We start from the raw sequence: 21,149 nt of genomic DNA, 5'->3' as shown, positions 1-21,149 counted from the left end.
TCTGGAGAAATTAATTTAACTGTTCTGTTTCAAGCTGAAATATTGTAAACTAAATACTCCAGCAGCAGAGAATTTTTAAATATTTCCACAAAGCACACATTTCGTAAATATATGCACTTTAAGACCATTACAAACAGGTCTATAATGATTCATTCTGTTTATTTTTACAGGAAAAGTGATCATCTATTCAGATAAGAGTATTGCATGAGACGAGATAGCTTAATTGGGAAGCAGTACGTGATTTGTAAGCTATTTACGGGACGTGTTTGGTCCCATTTGACGTGGAGAAAGAGTTGAAAGTTGGAGTCTCATGTTGATTCGCTAGTTAAGTCGTGAACGGAAATTCCTTGGGGCTCAGATGCTTTCTTATTCAGCGAGGCTAGGGCGAAGGCAGTGGTCTCGTGTTGCCTGTAGATGAATTTCTGTTGCTCGGGCTCTCTGCGTCAGTGAACATTGTAGCAGCACGGGACTCAGAACCGTGTAATGTCTGTATTGGATTTTCTTTATTCCACCATATTTCATGAAGTGTCACTACCGTATAGCTTTATATTTGTTGAAGGCTCGATTTCACGAAAAATCTCTGCTAGTAATGTAGTATTGCGAATCCAACATTAAACGTTTTTCCCATTGTATGCTGTCCACTGTGTGCTCGCGTGGTAAGTGAAAAGTTCTTATGACCGACTTATTTAACGTAAGATGAATAATTTGTCACCGAATTTTTCGCTTTCAATGCAATCAAACGACTTGAACGACGTAAACTTTCATTTTTCTGTGCAGTGACTACACATTTCCGACGGTCTGGCTGTGAGAATCGTTGTATTAAACACTTTTTATGCAAAATTTGTTTTTTGTCAGGATTACATTATGAATCGCTTCTACCATAATTTATTTGTAGTTTCACTTTCGTTTCTTCAGGTGGTACATAGTAAACTTAAAATTGATACTGATGATTTCGGAGCAGCTACAGTGGGAAATGTTGTGCAATGCGTTTGAACGGTCTGTTTTTATTAACTACCCTGGCTGCGCTTCAGTTAGCAAATAGAGTAAAGCTAAACAGTTTAAATAAATTATCCAGCCCTGCCATGCCACCTACTATCTACACTCACGCTCATATATTAATGATAATGCTGATACATGGTGAAACAACGCTCTGGTGGGCGGTTTGCGGGTTTAAATCACCTCGGGGTATGACTTTGCGGTGCATTTGACCTGCGGTCGTCGCACGGTGGTACTGGCAACAGTCCACATACGCGGAGGTGTGTTGGTGCATGTCAGAGTATGGTGCAGCGAGTAAGTGTGCAGACGTTTTCAGACGTGCTAATGGTGACTGTGTGTTGAAAATGGCTCAAAGAACACATATTGATGGCGTTATGAGGGGTAGAATACTAGGGCGACTGGATGCTGGTCAAACACAGCAGGTCGTAGCACGGGCCCTCCGTGTGCCACAAAGTGTGATCTCAAGATTATGGCAACGATTCCAGCAGACAGGAAACGTGTCCAGGCGCTACAGTACGGGACGTCCACGGTGTACAACACCACAAGAAGACCGATATCTCACCATCAGTGCCCGCAGACGGCTACGGAGTACTGCAGGTAGCCTTGCTCGGGACCTTACCGCAGCCACTGGGGCAGTTGTCTCCAGACACACAGTCTGTAAACGATTGAGCAGACATGATTTACTCGCCCGGAGAACTGCAAGGTGCATTCCACTGACCCCTGGTCACAGGAGAGCCTGGTGTCATGAACACAGTATATGGTCATTGGAACAGTGGTCCCAGGCTATGTTTAAGGACAGGTCAAGGTATAGTCTGGACAATAATTCTCGTCGGGTTTTCATCTGGCGTGAACCAGGAACCAGATACCAACCCCTTAATGTCCTTGAAAGGGACCTGTATGGAGGTCGTGGTTTGATGGTGTGGGGTGGGATTATGATTGGTGCACGTACACCCCGCATGTCTTTGACAGAGGAACTGTAACAGATCAGGTGTATCGGGACGTCATTTTGCACCAGTATGTTCTCCTTTTCAGGGGTGCAGTGGGTCCCACCATCCTCCAGATGGATGATAGCGCACGGCCTCACCGAGCTGCCATCATGGAGGAGTACCTTGAAACAGAAGGTATCAGGCGCATGGAGTGGCCTACCTGTTCTCCAGACCTAAACCCCATCGAGCACGTCCGGGATGCTCTCGGTCGACGTATCGCTGCACGTCTCCAAACCCCTAGGACACTTAAGGAGCTCCGACAGGCACTGGTACAAGAATGGAAGGCTATACCCCAGCAGCTGCTCGACCGCCTGATCCAGAGTATGCCAACCCGTTGTGCGGACTGTGTACGTGTGCATAGTGACCACATCCCATATTGATGTCGGGGCACATGCGCAGGAAACAGTGGCGTTAAGTAGCACATGTGTTTCGGAACTTACAGATCTGTGTCGCGTGTTTTCCCTATGTGCCTATGCAATTAGCGCAAGTTTTGTGTAGTGCCACGTTGTGTGGCACCACATTCTGCAATTATCCTTACTTTATGAGCATGAGTATAAATAAAAATTAAGACGTAGGAAAAATATCAATGACAAATAGGTTTCCAGACTACAGTGGAACACAAGTAGATTCAGAGACAAGTGGAAGATGTGGTATCTATATCACAGCGAGTTATTATTACGCTCATGTCTATAGGAGACACGTTTCAATACTTATGATGTTCCTCCAGTAAACTGGTACAATCCGTAACTTTCGATGTTATCACCAGATTGTAAACAGTTGATGGTATGTGCACCAAAAAGCAACCATACATTCTTTGTAACTGGCCCTTCACTACGTTTTTGACTGAAAAACTCTCAGTTAGTTGCACAGTAAAACAACCCGATAACTTCTGTCCTCGGATGATTTTTATGTGAACAGCGTGCTGTAGGTTTCGGCTGACACTTGTCCCAGGGTCTGAGCAGTCGATAAATTCATCTCATTGGTCGTTTGGATATAGGGCACAGCGGGAACTTCAGCACTACGTGATCTTTTATTATGGTCTCTTGTAATCTTACTCAGTATTCTGTTTGGCATCTTATACCAGTGGGCTCTGCCCGACTTAGATTTCTCTCCTGGCACTGGGCAGTGCCCTAAAGAAAGTTGCTTGGATTTGAACAAATTAAGGCAAACTGTATGTTGTACAACCAACTACCTCTTTTTCAAATATGCGACAACGTCAGTGGATTTGGAAATTTGGAAATTTATGGTAAGGCCTTATGGGACCAAACTGCTAAGGTCATCGGTCCCTAAGCTTACACACTATTTAATCTAATTAACTTACGCTAAGGACAACACACACACACACCCATGGCCGAGGGAGGACTCGAACCTCTGACGGGAGGAGCCGCGCGGACCGTGACAAGACGCCCAAGACCGAGCGACTACCCCGCGCAGCGTCAGTGGATGAGAGGGTCATTATTACCAATATGATCCGCTCGAGCGTCTAACCCAGAGATTTGAGATCAACAACAAAAGCAGCCTGCTCCCCCAACGGGTTAGTAATGCCACTCCCAAATTAGGGGCATCTATATATATACTCCTCATGCCACTGTGAAGCGTAGGGCTTTCTCCCGTTACTTTCCCATACGGAGCGCGGAAGAATTTCTGTTCACATGTCTCTGTGCGTGCTGTAATTAAATTAATCTTGACCTCTCGACCCCTACGACAGCGATACGTCTGGGTTGTGGTGTGTTCCTAGAATCATCATTTAAAGACGGTTCTCGAAACATTGTAAGCGATCTTTCTCAGGGTACTTTATCAATCTTCAACAGTGCCTTAATTCAGTTCTTTCAGCATGTCCGTGAAACTATCCAACAGGTTAAACAATCCTCTGACTATTCGTGCTGCCACACTCTATATACGTTCAATATCCCCAGTTTGCCCTGTCTGTTACAGGTCCTACACACTTGCATAATATCCTAGGATGGGTCGCACGAGTGTTTTGTAGCCAGTCTCGTTAGTACATGTTTGCATTTCCCTAGTATTCTACCAATAAATCGAAGTCGACCACCGGCTTTACCTACGAGTGAGCATATGTGATCGTTCCATTTCATACATCTAAAAAGTGTAACTGACCTATAACTAAGAAATTTACTTTCACCCTTTTCAATATGTGAATAATACTCTGAAGTGTCTGTTAATCGTGATAGATACGGCCACTATGGGATCCATTAGAGCGTCCCGCAAAACCTTACGTGGAGGACAAAATAGATCCACCTTGTCCTTTTCCTTTTTATCTGGGTAACCGGACTTTAAAACTAGATATGTTATTTCAGTGACTCTACATAACCCTCTGACTGACCACATCTGCCCTATAAAGTGGCGCCTTCACCAAATGCCTAGGGAAGACCTTGCAGCAGGTGGTCAACCTCCCCCTCATCTTGATCACAGATTGCAACTTGCTCATTAGCCTCTTTTCGAATATTGTATCTTAACCCAGCTTGGGTCTGATACTCAACAGCTTTTATTACGAAGACTTAATAAGAGCGCTTTTTGTTATCGAAGAGGGCTACAATGCTACTTGGAGGGACAATATTATCGAAGGGCTCTATGATTTGCGTTTCCGAGGATGTCTTTTTTTTATAGTGACCATGTTATACCCATACCATTTCAGCTATCGAGTTTATGTGGAAAGTCTGAACACATTGTTTAGAACAAAAGAATGGTACCCGTGAAACTAACGTTTAAAGCGTGATCCTGCGGGTATTGCTGTAATGTGAAGGCCCAGGCTGAGCACTCCTTACTCATAGATAACTTTTCAGTTGCAAACTCCCCTACTAAACTCAACTTCACATTTGAAGAATAATTTAGGTTTCTGTACGTAACGTAGAGCGAAACATAGCTTACCTGGTCGCCATGTCAGAGGGATCCGGGACCATGATCTCTCAAAGTACCGAATACTTGACATTATGTCATCCAAAGGCATTGTAGTGCAAGCGAAAATGTCTGTTGTGTCTTCATAGCGTTTTGTACGATTCAATCCAGTTTATGTATTGTAAATAACGCTTTAGACAGGTATATACAGAGAGAAGTTGTGAGGCATGGAAAAGGCGCCTCCCGCTGGAGGTTCGAGTCCTCCTACGGGCATGAGTGTATGTGTTGTTCTTAGCATAAGTTATGTCATCCAAAGGCATTGTAGTGCAAGCGAAAATGTCTGTTGTGTCTTCATAGCGTTTTGTACGATTCAATCCAGTTTATGTATTGTAAATAACGCTTTAGACAGGTATATACAGAGAGAAGTTGTGAGGCATGGAAAAGGCGCCTCCCGCTGGAGGTTCGAGTCCTCCTACGGGCATGAGTGTATGTGTTGTTCTTAGCATAAGTTAATTTAATTTAGGTTCAGTATGTAAGAATAGGGACCGATGACCTCAGCAGTTGGTTCCCTAAGAAATTCACACACATTTGAACAGCCATTGAAAAAATCCTCGGTGATTCGACAGCCATGTTAGAGAGGTGCTAAAAAAGCAAAGAGAGGTTCATTGCAAATTTGAAAGTAGCTAAAGCCTCACACAAAAAAATAAATAAAATGGAAGCCAAAATTATCGAAAGAAGAGCCATGCGTGGTGAAGCGTTCAACAAAATCGAAAGTAAAGTTCTGTCTACCGACTTCACAGAAAATCCTAAGAAGTTTTGGTAAAATTTGGAAATTTGTGGTAAGGTCTTATGGGACCAAACTGCTGAAGTCATCAGTCCCTAAGCTTACACACTACTGAATCTAACTTAAACTAACTTATGCTAAGGAAAACACATACACCCATGCCCGAGGGAGGACTCGAACCTCCGACGGGGGGAACCGTGCGGATCGTGGCAAGGCGCCCAGATCGCTCGGCTACCCCGCGCTGTGAAGTTTCGGTCCTGCGTTAAGTAAGTAAACGGATCGAAGCCATCTGTCAAGATATTGTGGGAGTATTATGGTACTAAAACGGAGAACGGCACAGAAAAGGCCGAAATAATAAACTTCTTTTTCCAACATTGTTTCACGGAGGCAGATCGCACTGCAGAGCCTCCTTTAAATTGTCGCTCAAACGACGAAGTCACTGATATCGAAATAGGTGACCATGGGATAGAAAAGCAACTGAAATCGCTCAATAGGAGGAAGGCCACTGGACCTGACGAGATACCAATATGATTCTACGTAGAGTATCCAAAGATACTCTTCTAGCAGCTCTGTACTGTAGCTTTTTGGAGGTGTGAAGCATTGCTGATAATTAGAATAAAGCACATGTAATTTATGTTTTGTTTTCAAGATGGGTCGACGAACAGACACACGCAACTATAGGCCTGCATCTCTGACGTCGGCCAGTTGTATAATTTTGGAACATGTTTTATGCTCGCGTATTATGACAGTTCTAGAGACCGAAAATCTCCTGTTTAGGAACCAATATGGGTTTCGAAAATAATGGTAGTGTGAAACCCATCTCGCTGTTCATCCAAGAGACCCAGAAGGCGGTAGATATCGGCTCCCAGATAGATTCCGTGTTCCTTTACTTCGGTAAGGTATTCGATACAGTTCCGCCTTGCCGCCTGTTAAACAAAATAGGAGCGTACGGAATAGCAGACGAACTGTATGATTGGATTGAAGACATCTTAACACAGCATATCGTTCTCAATAGATAGAGAGAGAGAGAGAGAGAGAGAGAGAGAGAGAGAGAGAGAGAGAGAGGTCTTCAGACGTAAAACTGACTTCATGACGTAGTTGGCAACATCGTAAGTTCCATGAAGCTTTTCGTATGTGATACTGTTGTATACAGAGAGGTCGCACCGCTAGAACATTGTAGCGAAATGTAGGATGATCTACAGAGTATCGACGCTTGGTGTAGGGAGTGGTAACTGAACCCTAACACAAACGTATGGTAAAGTATTGCACATTAATTGACAGAAACATCCATTACTGTATGACTACACGATGGCAGAACATTCAAAATATCTACGAGTATGTGTACAGAGCTGTTTAGAGAGGTACGATCAGATAAAACTAATTGCAGGAAAATCAGGTAGCAGAGTCAGATTCATAGGAAGAATGCTCAGGAAATTTAATCCATCAACTAAGGAAGTAGATTAACAAAACACTCGTTCGACCAATACTTGAATGTGCTCGTCAGTGTGGGATCTGTACCAGATAGGGTTGATAAAGGGAATAGAGAAGATCCAAAGAAAAGCAGCACGTTTCGTTACAGACTCATTTACTAAGTACGAAAGTGTCAGAGGCATCACAGCCAAATTCAGTGGCAAGGGAGGCGCTCTGCATCACGGTATGGTTTCCTGTTCAAGTTCCGAGAGTATACGTTCCTAGAAGAGCCAGCAAACTTAATGCTTCCTCCTAATATGTCTAGCGGAAAGACCATGAGGATAAAATTGGAGAGATTAGATTACACCCTGAGGCCTAACGCCAATCGTTATTCACGAAAACTACACTGGCGGATAAAAATCGCAACACCAAGAAGGAGTCGTGGGACATAAACAATAGTTGGTATGCGTGTTTCTACATCTGAAAGACGATCTCTCTTCAGATTTCGGGCCAGTCACGTAAGAGTGGCCCTAGTAACGCCACTATGAGGCTGCAAATCAGGTTTCCTTTAAATACACGTTGTAACTGTCGTGAGCGTCAGTTACCGTTGAGACTAGACGTGTTGAGTTGAAATTAGTCAAGAATGCCTTTAAGGAGACAAATACATGATTATCAGCAGTTCACTGAGTTTGAACGAGGTCGTGTAAATAGGGCTACGAGAAGCTGAATGTTCCTTCTGCGATACTTCAGAAGGACTTGGCAGGAATGTAGCCACTGTACATTATTGCTGGCAGCGGTGCTCTCAAGAATGTTCGATCTCAAGAAGACCGGGGCTCCGGACAGCCACGTGGCACTACCAAGATGGGAGACCATCGTGTTCGGCTTATGGCACTAGCGTATCGTACTGCATCTAGCAGCAATTTCAGCAACAGTTGGAAGCACAGTGACACAACGAACTGTTGCGAATCGGTTATTTCAAGGACAGTTCCGAGACAGACGCCCTGTAGCGTGCACTCCATTGACCTCCAACCACAACCATTTGTGACTTCAGTGGTGTCAAGCGAGAGCTCATTTTAGGGCAAGGTTGAGGTCTATTGTGTTTTCTGATGAAAGCTGCTTCTGCCTCGGTACTAGTGCTTGCCTTATGTTGGTTAGGAGGCGGCCAGTTGAGGGCCTGCAACCAACCTGTCTGCATGCTACACACACTTATAATTACGGTCTGCGGCGCGATTTCGTATGACAGCAGGAGCGCTCCCGTAGTTATCCCAAGCACCCTGACTACAAAATTGTACGTCAATCTGGAGATTCCACGTGTTGTGCTGGGATGCCTGAGCAACATTCCAGGGGGTGTTTTCCAACAGTATAACGCTTACCCCCATACTACTGTTGTTGCCAACGTGCTCTACAGCGTGTCGACATGTCGCACTGGCCTGATCGATCATCAGATCTGTCTCTAATTGATAACACATGGGACATCATCGTACGAAAAATCCAACATCACCCTTAACCAGCATTTCACTGTATTGACCAACCAAATGCAATGAGCATGGAAACCCCATCCCACAAAATCACATGTGGCATCTTTGCGATAGAATGCATGCACGTTTGCGTGCTCACATTCAATATTATGGCGGTTGCACCGGTCATTAATGTATCAGTATTTCACATTTTCATTGGCTTATCTCGCGCTTACATAAACCTGTGATCTTGCAATCTTAATCACTTAAATATGTTACCTAGACAAACGTATTCTGAAAATTTCATTACTCTGCATTAATGATTTTTGGGTGTTGTGATTCTTTTTCCGTCACGAATTCGGGACTGAAACAGGAAATGGGATGAAGTGACAGTGGTTCACAATGTACCCTCCGCCACATATCGCAAGGTGGCTTGCGAAGTACATATGTAGGTGTAGATTTATGGTGTATGTATAGAGGGTTATCACCTAAGACTTGCACCGCAACTATTGTTGATTTGGAAAGTGCTACTGAGGTGCAGTTTTCACAGAATGGATTGGTAGTATGAGGCACGTATTATTAGCTAATAAACACACTGTAATAATATTTAGAAATTGTGTTTTTGTACGGACATACACTTTTTAATTGAAAAAACGCCTCTTGACATTAACGAGCTAAAAGCAGGGGAAATTATGTCAGTGGTGTTTGTTGCAAGATTGTAGTGCGAGTAGCTTAGCAGACACCGTATTTTGAAGTTTCCTCACGGACACTTGTGCCATTCCTATGGGAACACACACTAAAGAATAACATAAGTACAGACATTAGTTATGGGGATTCTAACAAGTAACGAGACAATGTACCATCAAAGGTGGTGTTAAAAACGACCAACCTCAGGCAATACACGCTTCCAGTCTGGTATGGAAGGACAGCTGCACACATATGTCAGCGTAGGCTGCAGTAATATGTCGTTGCATATCATCGGGTGTAATTGATATGTCTTTCTATACAGCATCTTTCAGCTTTCTCCACAGAAAAAAAATTCATAGGCGTCGGTTTCGGGGAACGGACCAGCCAAGGTACAGGTCCCCTGCGTCCAATCCAACGATTTCGGAACAGTTCGTGAAGACGTGCTGTAGTACGTCGTGTACTATAAGCTGGACAACCATCATGTTGGTACCACACGTTCCTCCTAGTATGCAGAGGAATGTCTTTTAGCATCCGTGGAGGATAGTCTGTTGGAAGGCTGCGATACTTCGGTGCGTTCAGTGCTCCGCCTATGAAAAACTGACCTGTGAACTCATGATTCACTATCCCACACCACACGTTTACACTGCACGCACGCTGATGTTCTACTTGACGAAGCCAACGGAGATTGTCAGCAGACCAATAGCGCATGTTTTAGCGGTTTACCTTGCCATAATTTGTAAATGTGGCTTCATCACTAAACATGATACATGATACATCTGGAGCTTCCTGTCTTAAGGCCCATGTACAGAAGTTAACACGATTCTAATAATTATTTTCGTGGAGCTCTTGACGGAGAAAAAATGTGATAGGGTGGAAACTATGCCAACGGAGAATGCATAGGACACTTGCCTGACTCATGCCGCTTCCTCGTGCGACTGCACGGGAGCTAACGTGTGGATCAACTGCAACAGTAGCAAGAACATTAATTTCCCCCTCTTCTGTCGTCACCTTATTCTTTCTTATACGTCGTCTAGGTGTTATACTACCACTTTCAAGTAACTGATTGAGGAGGTTGACAAATAACCGCCGAGATGATTGACGTGTATGGAGATATCTTGCAGCATACATCGTACAAGAACGAGCTGCATTCTTTCTACACACTCCAAACACCATAAGCATGTCGGCTTTTTCTGCATTGGTAAATCCCATCGGCCACTCACGACCTACCGCTTGGACTGTAACACACTAACGGAGAAAGTAGCAATGAAGTCGCAATGCACTCGAAGAAAACAAATATAACAACATCGTAACCAGCAACTACACAGGTTCAATGGCACAAACAATTGTCAATGTGAAAACACTTCAAAGTACGATATCTCGTAAACGACTCTTACTAGAATCATGCAACGAACACCACTGACGTCATAATAGTCTCAATAGGCATTGTTCCATTTAAAAAGTGTATGTTTGCAAAAAATACACTTTCTACATGTTATTACTATCTGTTTATTGTCGAACAATAAAAGCCCATGATTATCAACCGCTTCTATGAAAGCCATACATCAATAGCACTTCACATATCTGTGACGCAAGTTTTAGGTAATTCTTCACGTGTATAGACTTGCTCGTTCGGTGTAACTCGCAGGGTGCTAGCTTGCGACCGCACGAGATGAGCCAGATCCGGATCGAATCCACACGTGGACTAACGACCTTCGGTTAATACGCCTGCCAGTCTGAGTATGGTATTTAGGCGGTATCCCACGCTCGTTTAGGCAAATTCTGGGCTGATCCCAAAATTCAGTCTCTGACAATAAGAAACACAAACAGTTAAAATACGATAACACACAGAACAAAGGTATGACGCTTCACAGAGTGATAGCACAGTCGATTTCCCTCTCTTAGGTTACATTGCCAACTGTGGCATCAGGAAGGGTCTACAGTTATAAGTTGAATAATAATATGAATTTTCCAAATCCTGAAGAAAGTGGACCCCTTCCTAGACAGAATAAACGCTTCGGAAAACAAGAAGAAAAAGGTTGTATTGATACAGAAAAGATAAATTCAGTCTATCATGAAGATATTAGACTGTTCGCTACCGCATTTAGGTTCAGCTCTGTTGCCAAGCTAGCTAGTCAGCAGTTTTCACAATGAACCAGTTCCTTACAATGGAACTGGCATGAAAAATATACCCCTATCCAAATGATTCTGTGTACCACATCGGTGTTTCGAAGTTTATCAGTGATCAGTGAGGACCATCCGAAACGTTCTAGTTTAGTAAGCCTTCATTGTGATCATCCTAAAGAGTTTCAGAATTATTTCAGATCTGACTGTCAACAAAGAATTCAAATTTACTTTTTGTGTAGATTCTATAATTTTTAGATAAACACCACGATCTTCACTGACGGTTCGGCGTAAGGAGTATTACGGGTTTTTTCAACAGTTGCTATTGGCTGTGTTTATTTGTTTAGAATTCCTAACGAATTTATGGTTTTTAGTGTTTCAGTCTCTACGATCACCTAACAAATCATAATGAGAAGAAAATGTCTCATCTGCTCTGACTAATTAGTGCTCTGAAGTGTTACATCAGAGAGAGAATATGATCCAAAGGGCTAAAGACTCACCTCTGTTCCCACAACATACGATGAATTGCTGTCCCTGGACAGACGAGGCAGGCAAACAGACACATCATTGAAAAGGGCCGGCACGTCACAACGTGCAGGCTGTGGACCCCAGCTCTTGGTGATTCTGGCATACCGAGCACCATGCGTGCAAGATGGCAGAGACTTATCTGACGCTAATTTGATAGAGTAACCATTGAATATTAGCATGATCTGTGTGTGTGTGTGTGTGTGTGTGTGTGTGTGTGTGTGTGTGTGTGTGTGTGTGTGCCTGCATGTTTGAGGGAGTAAGAGGAGAGCGGGGTGGAACGGGGTGCTCGCACGCTCGCGCGCTGTAAAATTGTGCAAAGTGGTGGTTTCTAGATTTCTGTCAACCTAAGGGTAATATCAATAACATTATTTCAGAAATACTCCTACAAAGGGAACACAGTCGTGCAGAAACCCGTCAGTTCGTCTAAATTATGCTACAGAGGTGCGCCAAAGGCCTAAAGAAGGAAGTAGTGGAGTACAGAGTAAATTTAAGAGCCCTGTGTCATTTTGCGCCTATATTACTAAAGAAATCATCCATACCTGAAATGAAAATCATATAATTCATTATATGGAGTTATGTCAAGTAAATCACGTAACAATAACTATTTTAGATCTAATCTAATGGACAGTTAGATGACTTAAAAATTTTAGTTATACATAGGGAATATTCTCAAATAAATTTTATTAATATTGTGTTTTCTCTTTTTATTGCAAAAACCAGGAAAAGGTGAGACATAGTGGTATCGATATGTGTGTAAAGTGCATGTACTGTGTGTTGGTTCGTTTGGAGATAGGGTGGCACTTTTCACAGCCCGCATGTCATAGGCACGATCTATGACGTGCGGTTATTCACGTAAATAACGTATCTGTGCCATCTCTTTGCACGTGTGGAATGTCGGCATGCAATGAATTCTAATAAGGAACCCAGTAGAAATACTTCGAACTTTTATTTATTACTAAATACACCAGTGGAAAATGAGAAATGAACACCTCCAAATATGTGGAGACACCATATCTGAATTAGGCGCTGACAGAAGGCAGTAAATGCAGTGCTCAGTAGCGACGTACCAATGATGCAACTGGATCGTTAGCTTGGGCCATCAGAAATCATTTGTTGGAAAATGAGATAAGAGGAAGAATGCCGCTCAGCAGGCTTTCTTCTCGGCGTGCTTATCGCTTGAGGTGTGTTTGCAAAAGGAGAAACGACGCAATTCTGCCTTGACTCCAATGATGCAAGTGCAGCCCCGATCAAGCAAGCAGCAGCTACCTGAAAGTATCAAACAGTCAGACGTACAAGACCAACTGTCGGCATCATAGTGTGGGCAACCAACAGAACCCTCTGATTTTCGTTAAGGAAACTCTCAACCGTTCAGCAAATACGATCGCTAGGCCTACAACTTCAGAGAGGAGTGTCCATCAACAAGATGGCGCCCTGTCAAACACTTCTAGCGTTTCTCAACGCGATTTCTAATGTGTTAAACTCCTCTGGCTAGCGATATCAGCAGACCTGTTACCCACTGAGCTTATAAGTAGCGCGAGAGAATGCTTTTCTGTCTCATTACTGGTCCCATCGCTTGACCAGAAGCTTGGGTAGTAGGGCCTACCAGACGTCTCTGTGACCTTTTCTTTGCAGGACTGTTTTGTGCCTAGGAAACAAACTATTGAAGATGATCTGCCAGCAACTGTGTGATGGATAATGATGAATGTACAGAAGCGTAATAACTCAGTTAATGTGCAAGCATTAGCGCACGATGTTCCTTTCTCATTTCCACTGTGTAAAGTACGCCTCGCTACATGGTGCTACATGGTGTATACCTGCGTACTATTTGCGTGCATCATAGCAGCACTTTCCCTGGTGCTCTTCATGTTGCACTGTTTCATCCATTTCACATTTTAATTTAATTTATTTAATATATGAGGCAGTCTTCCTCAGACAGAAACATAAAAGTGTAAGTAGTACCAAAAATATAAATAGCAGTGCATTTTTTGTAACACCCACTGCATGAAACTTTCCCTGGCATGATACAGTCTGAGTTCTGCGGTATTAATTGTCCAATAAACGATGTATGTTGTTTATATATTTTAAAATTGTTTGCATGGCTGTGAATCAGCGTTACCAGACAACACGTTTGCGTTGTTGAAAATTTGTAGCTACAAACAACAACGTGATATGACTATCACGAGGAAAAAATACCACTGTGATTAAGCATTCTAGGAATCCCGTATTATCTTCGTATGTGTGAAACGAGGTAATTTTGAAACACTTGATAACTAGAATTGACTTTCCCATCGTATTTTATATTTCATACTAAAATTTCCTATTTTAAGTTGCCATTTGCATCCACGTACCCGAATTTTCGTCGTTTGTGTATACTTTCTGACAGAAGATAAAGTGAAAAAATCACCAGCTAAAAATAAATGCGATACATTAAAATAACTCAGGGATAACGTATGTTATCGAGAACGTTACAAGACTGCATTCTCGTAAGTTACGTGAATATGCGATAGGCCGGGAGAAGCTCAAGCTTCACGATGCCATAGGTGTTTCTTCAAATGATCTAAAGCGAACAATTTTTTTCTACACTGTGTAATGTTATCTTTGCTGTTCTCTCTTCTCTTTATGCAGACTTTCAGCTTTTAGCATAGGAAAATGAAACTCAACGGTTGGTTGTTCTGAAACGAGTACGCACAACTCATTAGCTCTAGAATTCTCGATAATACTCTACATGCGAAACTGCTAAATACTGGTGTACACGTAAAAAGCACAAGTAATTCACTTTAGAAAACCCAAATTCCTACAGTTGACTACCTGACTGCACAAGTAAAACTTTCTAGAGTATTTTAAGGAAACCAGCCCGTCTTCCAATTCCCATATAATACAAACAATGCAGAATAAAATTTGAAAACAATGATGCCAAATAATCGAGTTACTTGCCTTAATAGAAAGCAACAAACCTGCAGAGGTTGCCACTGCAGATAAACTTTTGGCACATTATAGTCATTCTGTTCTCTGTTTACCCCCTTACCATCCCGAACTAAACGCTATAGAAATGGTATGAGCACTGGCAAAGAACTAATTATTTTCAAGCTGGAGTACGTGTGGAAGCTAGCTAAGAAAAAATTTTCCTCCATTACTGAACAAGGATGGGCGGTAATTTGTAGATATGTGGAAAGTGTTGAGAAATCATCTGCAGATCAGAAAAAATTGACAGACGAAATGGAAGAAATGGTTATCGAGTTACGTGCCAGCGATACTGAGGATACTAGCGATAACGGTGATGAATTCCGACTTTTCTGAAGACAGCGAGTAAATGGAAGGCCTGTCGACAAAAAGGTCTACGTTCTACATGCTCTTTATTTAAAATTTTGAGCATTGTAGTACGTAAGGTCGTTCACTGCATTTTTTACCGTTTTAACAACGAACGATGCATTTTGTGATATCTCCTGTGCACTGTTTGATTTAGCACTGCTTCCAACTGATTCCTTGTTTAAGCCTGTAATGAAAAATTTTCTATTTGCAAGTTCAAGGGAAACATCATACTTCCTGCATGCCCATTAACAGTATTAACAAATCAGTCCTTATCCTGGATCCCAAAACTGTCACAGCAGCAACGAAATTTCTGCTAGCTGTCCTATTTCCCAGCTTATACAGTTGCGAAGGTATTTTTCCCACAGCTCATCAAACTGCTGCACTTTTTTTTCCTCTACCCTACTCTCTGCAATTAAATTGGCGATTGGGCCGAGAAGTGATGATCACATCTCAGTTACCCGTCTGCGACGAATCTTTTTAGAAACTAACCGAAGCACCGGTGACAGTAGATCTTATTGGATGGTCACCATGGAAGTGTAAGTGTGCACGAGCTTCACTTAATATTTACAAAACGTGTGAGCGTAGACTTTAGTTTAGGACACCAGCGCTTGGCATTTCTCCCTACAGCACTTTGAGGGGCACCCCACCACTGCTGCTCTCTCTACGTTTGCCCAGCCGACTGCACATCTGTATTTTGCGCGCACTTTACCTGCTTCGCTGTCTACCACAGCCGAAACCAACTCCCAGTAGAGAAAGTTCTGCAGAAACAAAGTGCGTTCTGGAAAACTGTGACCGTCGCCGACTGAAACACCATAAATCCGCTTTGGAATTCCCAACTAACTAATCGAAAAGGTAGAAACTGCTCGACCTCGAAGACTTATTAACAGTATCAATTTACGGATTCTAAAAGCCGACAAGCTTACCGGTAGACCCGACATTCCAGCCAGATAAGCTAGGTATAGCTACAGAGGTGTCCAAAATTAGTGCAACAAACGGAAAATTTGGCGAGGTTGTGTTTATTTTGCCACAAAACAGTATAAACAGGTGATAGTAAAGTAGAAACAATGTAAATAATGAAGAATGTAAACAATCTGCAACATACATAATGGCAAACAAAAATGTTCTTCATTTTTTACAGCTTAACGGATTTACAAACACACACCCCTGAAAATACAGGGATCCTAATTCTGATGCCTGAGCTGTGACCTCATGTAAGCCTAGGAGTGGTTGCTTGTCATCCTGGAGCATCGAAACTCCCGGCAATGGCCGCCGAGCCAGACGGCCCTTGCTGTGACTGGGTGGCGCCTATGAGGAGAGCCCCTGATCGGAGTGGGTGGTATCAGGGCGGACGCTGTGCAAATGAAACGCATATGGGTCCAGAACTCTGACCGTTCTTCTACAGCCGTCTCTTTGAATAGAAAACGGCCTTCCCTTCCAAGGCTAGCCCCTGCGACGAGGGTCAGGCTCGTCGGCTAGGGGCGAAACCTTTTCCCCGCTATCTGGTTTGCACCAGGACTGATGGGGATACTTTCACTAAAACCAAATTATATTTTTTGTGGAACACACTGAAGACAAGTTTGGCGAAGTGGACTCTCTGAGCAACATGCGGTCGAGTTCGTTGTTGATCAAAACTGCTTCAGCTACCCAGTCCGCGACCCTTCATGCCTGTGACCATCTTCGCAAAAATTAACACAAACGGTCTTACTGGGAGAAAAGCGGAAGGCGGTTTCGATGATCCAAGAGTGAAGGCGATCGAGGCATCCTTGAAGCCGTCGATCAAGAAGGCTGGTCCGTTGAGAGCTGTAGTAGATCGCAAAATCGTCCACAAAGAGGGAGCCCGAGACATCAGGAAGGTGACAATCCATAATTGGATTTATGGCAATGGAGAACAGTACAACACTTAGCACAGAGCCCTGGGGTACCCCGTTTTCTTGGGAGAAAGTACGGGAGAGAGTAGTGTCCACCCGCACTTTAAATGTGCGCTCTGCCATAAATTCGCGAAGAAAAAGGGGCAGCCGACCTCGAAATCCCCAAGACAACAGTGTGCAGGGGATGCCTGTCCTCCAACAGGTATCGTATGCTCTCTCCAGATCAAAAAATATTGCTACTGTTTGGCGTTTCCGGAGAACATTGTTCATGATATAAGTGCAGAGAGCAACAAGATGGTCAACTGCAGAACGATGCTTTCGGAAACCGCATTGGGCAGGTGTTGAAAGACTGTGGGACTCCAGCCACCAGGCTAAAGGGCAATTGACCATACGCTCCAAAACCTTACATACACTACCCGTGAGAGAAATGGGGCGATAGCTAGAGGGGAGATGTTTGTCCTTTCCAGGTTTCGGAAGAGGAACTACGATAGATTCCCGCCATTGTCTGGGAAAAGTACTGTCGGCCCAAATTCGATCATAAAGGCGAAGGAGGTAACGCAGACTATGGTATGATAAATGCAGCAACATTTGGATGTGGACACCATCCGGACCTGGGGCGGAAGACCGAGAAGAAGAGAGTGCATGTTGGAGTTCCCGCATGGAGAAAACAGTATTATAGCTTTCGTGATTTTGAGAGGAGAAAGCAAGAGGTTGCACTTCCGCTGCACGTTTCTTCGTGAGAAACGCTGGTGGGTAATTTGAAGAGCTCGAAATCTCAGCAAAGTGTTGGCCCAGTGAGTTACAAATTGCTAACGTATCATGCGCGGCAGTGAGCCCAGAGACCGGGGAGAAACTAGGCGCGCCAGATAACCGTCCAATCCAACTCCAAACTTCCGAGGAGGGAGTGAAGGTGTTAAATGAGCTATTAAAGAAGTCCCAGCTTGCTTTCTTCCAATCGCGGATGACGCGACGGCATCGCGCACGGAACTGCTTATAGCGGATACAGTTGGCCAAAGTAGGATGGTGCCTGAAAACGCGAAGAGCACGTCGCCGCTCACGTATTGCGTCACGGCGTGCCTCGTTCCACCAAGGAACTGGGGGGCGCCGGAGCAATTCGAAGGTGCGAGGTATTGAACATTCCGCAGCTGTAAGAATAACTTCTGTAATATGAGTGACCTCATAGTCGACGCTAGGAAAGTGACGGTCATCGAATATCGCTAGAGACGAAAAAAATGTCCAATAGGCTTGGGCAAACTTCCAGCGTCTCGGGTGCATATATGGCAGTTGTGGCTGCAATCGAAGGACACATGGAAAGTGGTCACTCGAGTGTGTATCCGCAAGAGCGAACCATTCGAAACGCCGAGCTAGCGGAACAGTACCGACCGAAGGGTCCAAGTGAGAGAAATTTGTCGTGGAGGCAGACAAAAATGTAGGGTCTCCAGTGTTGAAGCAAAGAAGATCCGCTTGGTGGAAGACGTCTATCAATAGTGAGCCGCGTGGACAGGGATGCAGAGATCCCCAAAGCGGGTGGTGGGCATTGAAGTCCCCAACCAGCAAATAGGGGGGGGGGGGGGGCGGAAGCTGACCAAGAAGATGAAGGGGATCAGCTCCTGCCATTGGTGTGGACGATGGAATGTAAACAGTACAAAGAGAGAATGTGTATCCAGAAAGGGAAAGACGGACAGCGACAGCTTGGAACGAAGTGTTTAAGGGGATTGGGTGATAATGGAAAATATCATGGAGAAGAATAATCAGTCCTCCATGTGCTGGAGTGCCTTCAACAGGGGGGAGATCAAATCGGACTGACTGAAAATGGGGGAAAACAAAGCGATCGTGGGGACGCAGCTTTGTTTCCTGAAGACAGAAGAAGACTGGCGAGTAGGATCGTAAGAGGATCGACAATTCATCCCGATTGGCTCGAATGCCGCGGATATTCCAATGGATAATGGACATAGGGTGGACAGAAAATGGAAGAATGTGATCAGGGTTGCACTCAACTCAACGACTGCTCAGAACTTGCGACCGACAGTGTGGAACAGCATTCAGCCAAAGGCAGAAGATCCTGATCCATAGGTTGTTCGGGAGCAGCTCTTGCCACCAGCGATTGGCTGGTTGAGCGGCCGCCAGCAGTGCGCCTCGGCGACACAGAAGATGGCCGAGGGCGATTACCGCCATGTGGTGCTGTAGATGAGACACTCCGTGGCGGGAAGGAGAGGAACTGGGTTTCGTATTAGCCTTCTTGGAAACAGGACGTTGAGATGAAGTAAGAACCGATGGTTGTGACGTTGGGGTACGTAAAAAATCTTCACAAGTAGGCTCTTTTTTGGAAGTCTGGGTGTCTGATTTTGGGGCTCAAGATTTAGCAGAACACGATGAAGGGTGAGCCATAGAGTGAGCAGGCGAGAGTGGGGAGGTTGAATGGGCGGTCTTTGCGCTGGTCGATCTGACAACCGTGGCACTAAAGGTGAGATCACAAGTCTGCGTGGCTGCCTCCTTCGTTGGCAGAGGAGGGGCAAGGACAGTGCTGTATTTACCTGTCTGAGGCACAGTGGGCTTTCGTCTGGCGAATAACTTTAGCGCAGCAAAGGTCGACACCTTTTACGTCACTCTAATTTCTTGACGTTCGTCTTTAAAAATGGGGCAATCTCTAGAGGAAGCAGCGTGGTCACCCATACAGTTGATCCAACGAGGGGATGGAGGTGGACAAGCACCCTCATGGGCATCCTTGCCACACGTAACACATTTGGCCAGATTGGAACAGGACTGGCTGGTATGATTGAAATGCTGACACCAATAACAACACGTAGGGTTTGGGATGTAAGGGCGAACGGAAATTATCTCACAGCTCACTTTTATGTTCGATGGGAGTTGAAATCTGTCAAATGTCAAGAAGACAGTACGGGTTGGAACGATGTTCATGTCAACCCTTTTCATGACTCGATGAACAGCCGTTACGCCCTGGTCAGACAGGTAGTTTTGAATTTCCTCGTCGGACAATCCGTCGAGGGAGCGTGTATAAACGATCCCACGTGATGAATTTAAGGTGTGGTGCGCTTCCACCCGGACAGGGAAGGTGTGTAGCAGTGAAGTACACAGCAATTTTTGTGCCTGGAGGGCACTGACTGTTTCTAACAACAAGGTGCCATTTCGCAATCGGGAACAAGACTTTACAGGACCTGCAATTCCGTCGACACCTTTCTGAATAATGAAAGGGTTGACCGTGGAGAAGTCTTGACCTTTGTCAGACCAAGGAACAACAAGGAACTGTGGCAACGATGGAAGAACTGTCCGTGGCTGAGACTCATTGAACTTACGCTTGTGAGCAGGCATAGTAGATGATGAGGAAACCATTGCGGAAGTATCCCCCAGGATTACTGGCGTCTCTGGTGGCGCACTCCTTCCTTGTGGGGGCCCTCTCTGAGGTCACTCCCGCCTTAGGTGATTGTTCACACCTCAGGTCACACCTCCCAAGAAACGGACGGAGGGACCAATCGGCACTTTCGGAAGGTATCAGCTCGGGTAATCACCCCTCTCTGGGCCTGGCCATTACCAGAGGGTACGTACGTGTCCTACCTGTCTACCCAGGGCGGGGAATTATGCGTTACCCCGTCACCGGCTACGCATGGGAATGCGTGGGTCAGCCTTCAGACACACACAGGGAGGAAAAGAGAGAAAGGGACGAACAAAGAAATGGGAAAGGAAAGAAGAGAGGTCTCAAACGCCACAGCGGAGAAAAGGGTAAAGAGAAGAGGTAAGGAAAAGAGAAGGACAAATGAAGGACAAAGACTTGCTAGCAGAGAAAGCGAAGAAGAGAGACTGTTGTACAGTTTCGATCGTCCGTCTCTGGACATAGGCACTAAACATACTCCCAGAGGGGGAGAAAGGGAAGGAAAGAGGTGGAGGTAAGGGGGGGCGAAGATGGGGGATGGGGAAGGATGCGGAAAAGTAAAGTATTCAGCCCGGAAAGGAAGGGGCCACATTAGCTCAGGGTCCTGTGCTTGCTACACACGTATCCACAAAAGAGCTGTGGACCACCTGGGGGGGACACGGGCGATGTAGGACGCAAGCAGCTGTTGTCGGCGGAATCGTAGGGGAGGGATTCCAGCTACTACTAGAAGGCTAGTCACCAGACTAGTGCGGAAGGCACCTG

At 44.7% G+C, this 21,149-nt stretch overlaps 1 protein-coding gene across 1 annotated transcript in view; it reads left to right on the top strand.

Annotated features, from left to right (window-relative positions):
- Nucleotides 1–21,149, top strand: part of LOC124722118 (calcium-dependent secretion activator-like) — a 412,570-nt gene that overhangs the window by 72,537 nt on the left and 318,884 nt on the right. The window contains exon 3 of the mRNA XM_047247324.1: nt 12,543–12,548. Within this exon, the coding sequence (XP_047103280.1) occupies nt 12,543–12,548 (6 nt within the window). The remainder of the gene's footprint in view (nt 1–12,542; nt 12,549–21,149) is intronic.

This window comes from Schistocerca piceifrons, chromosome X, assembly GCF_021461385.2.
Source record: "Schistocerca piceifrons isolate TAMUIC-IGC-003096 chromosome X, iqSchPice1.1, whole genome shotgun sequence".
Classification (NCBI taxonomy): Eukaryota; Metazoa; Arthropoda; class Insecta; order Orthoptera; family Acrididae; genus Schistocerca; species Schistocerca piceifrons.
The sequence above is the reverse complement of the archived record's forward strand: the minus strand, read 5'-3'. Positions and strand labels throughout refer to the sequence as shown.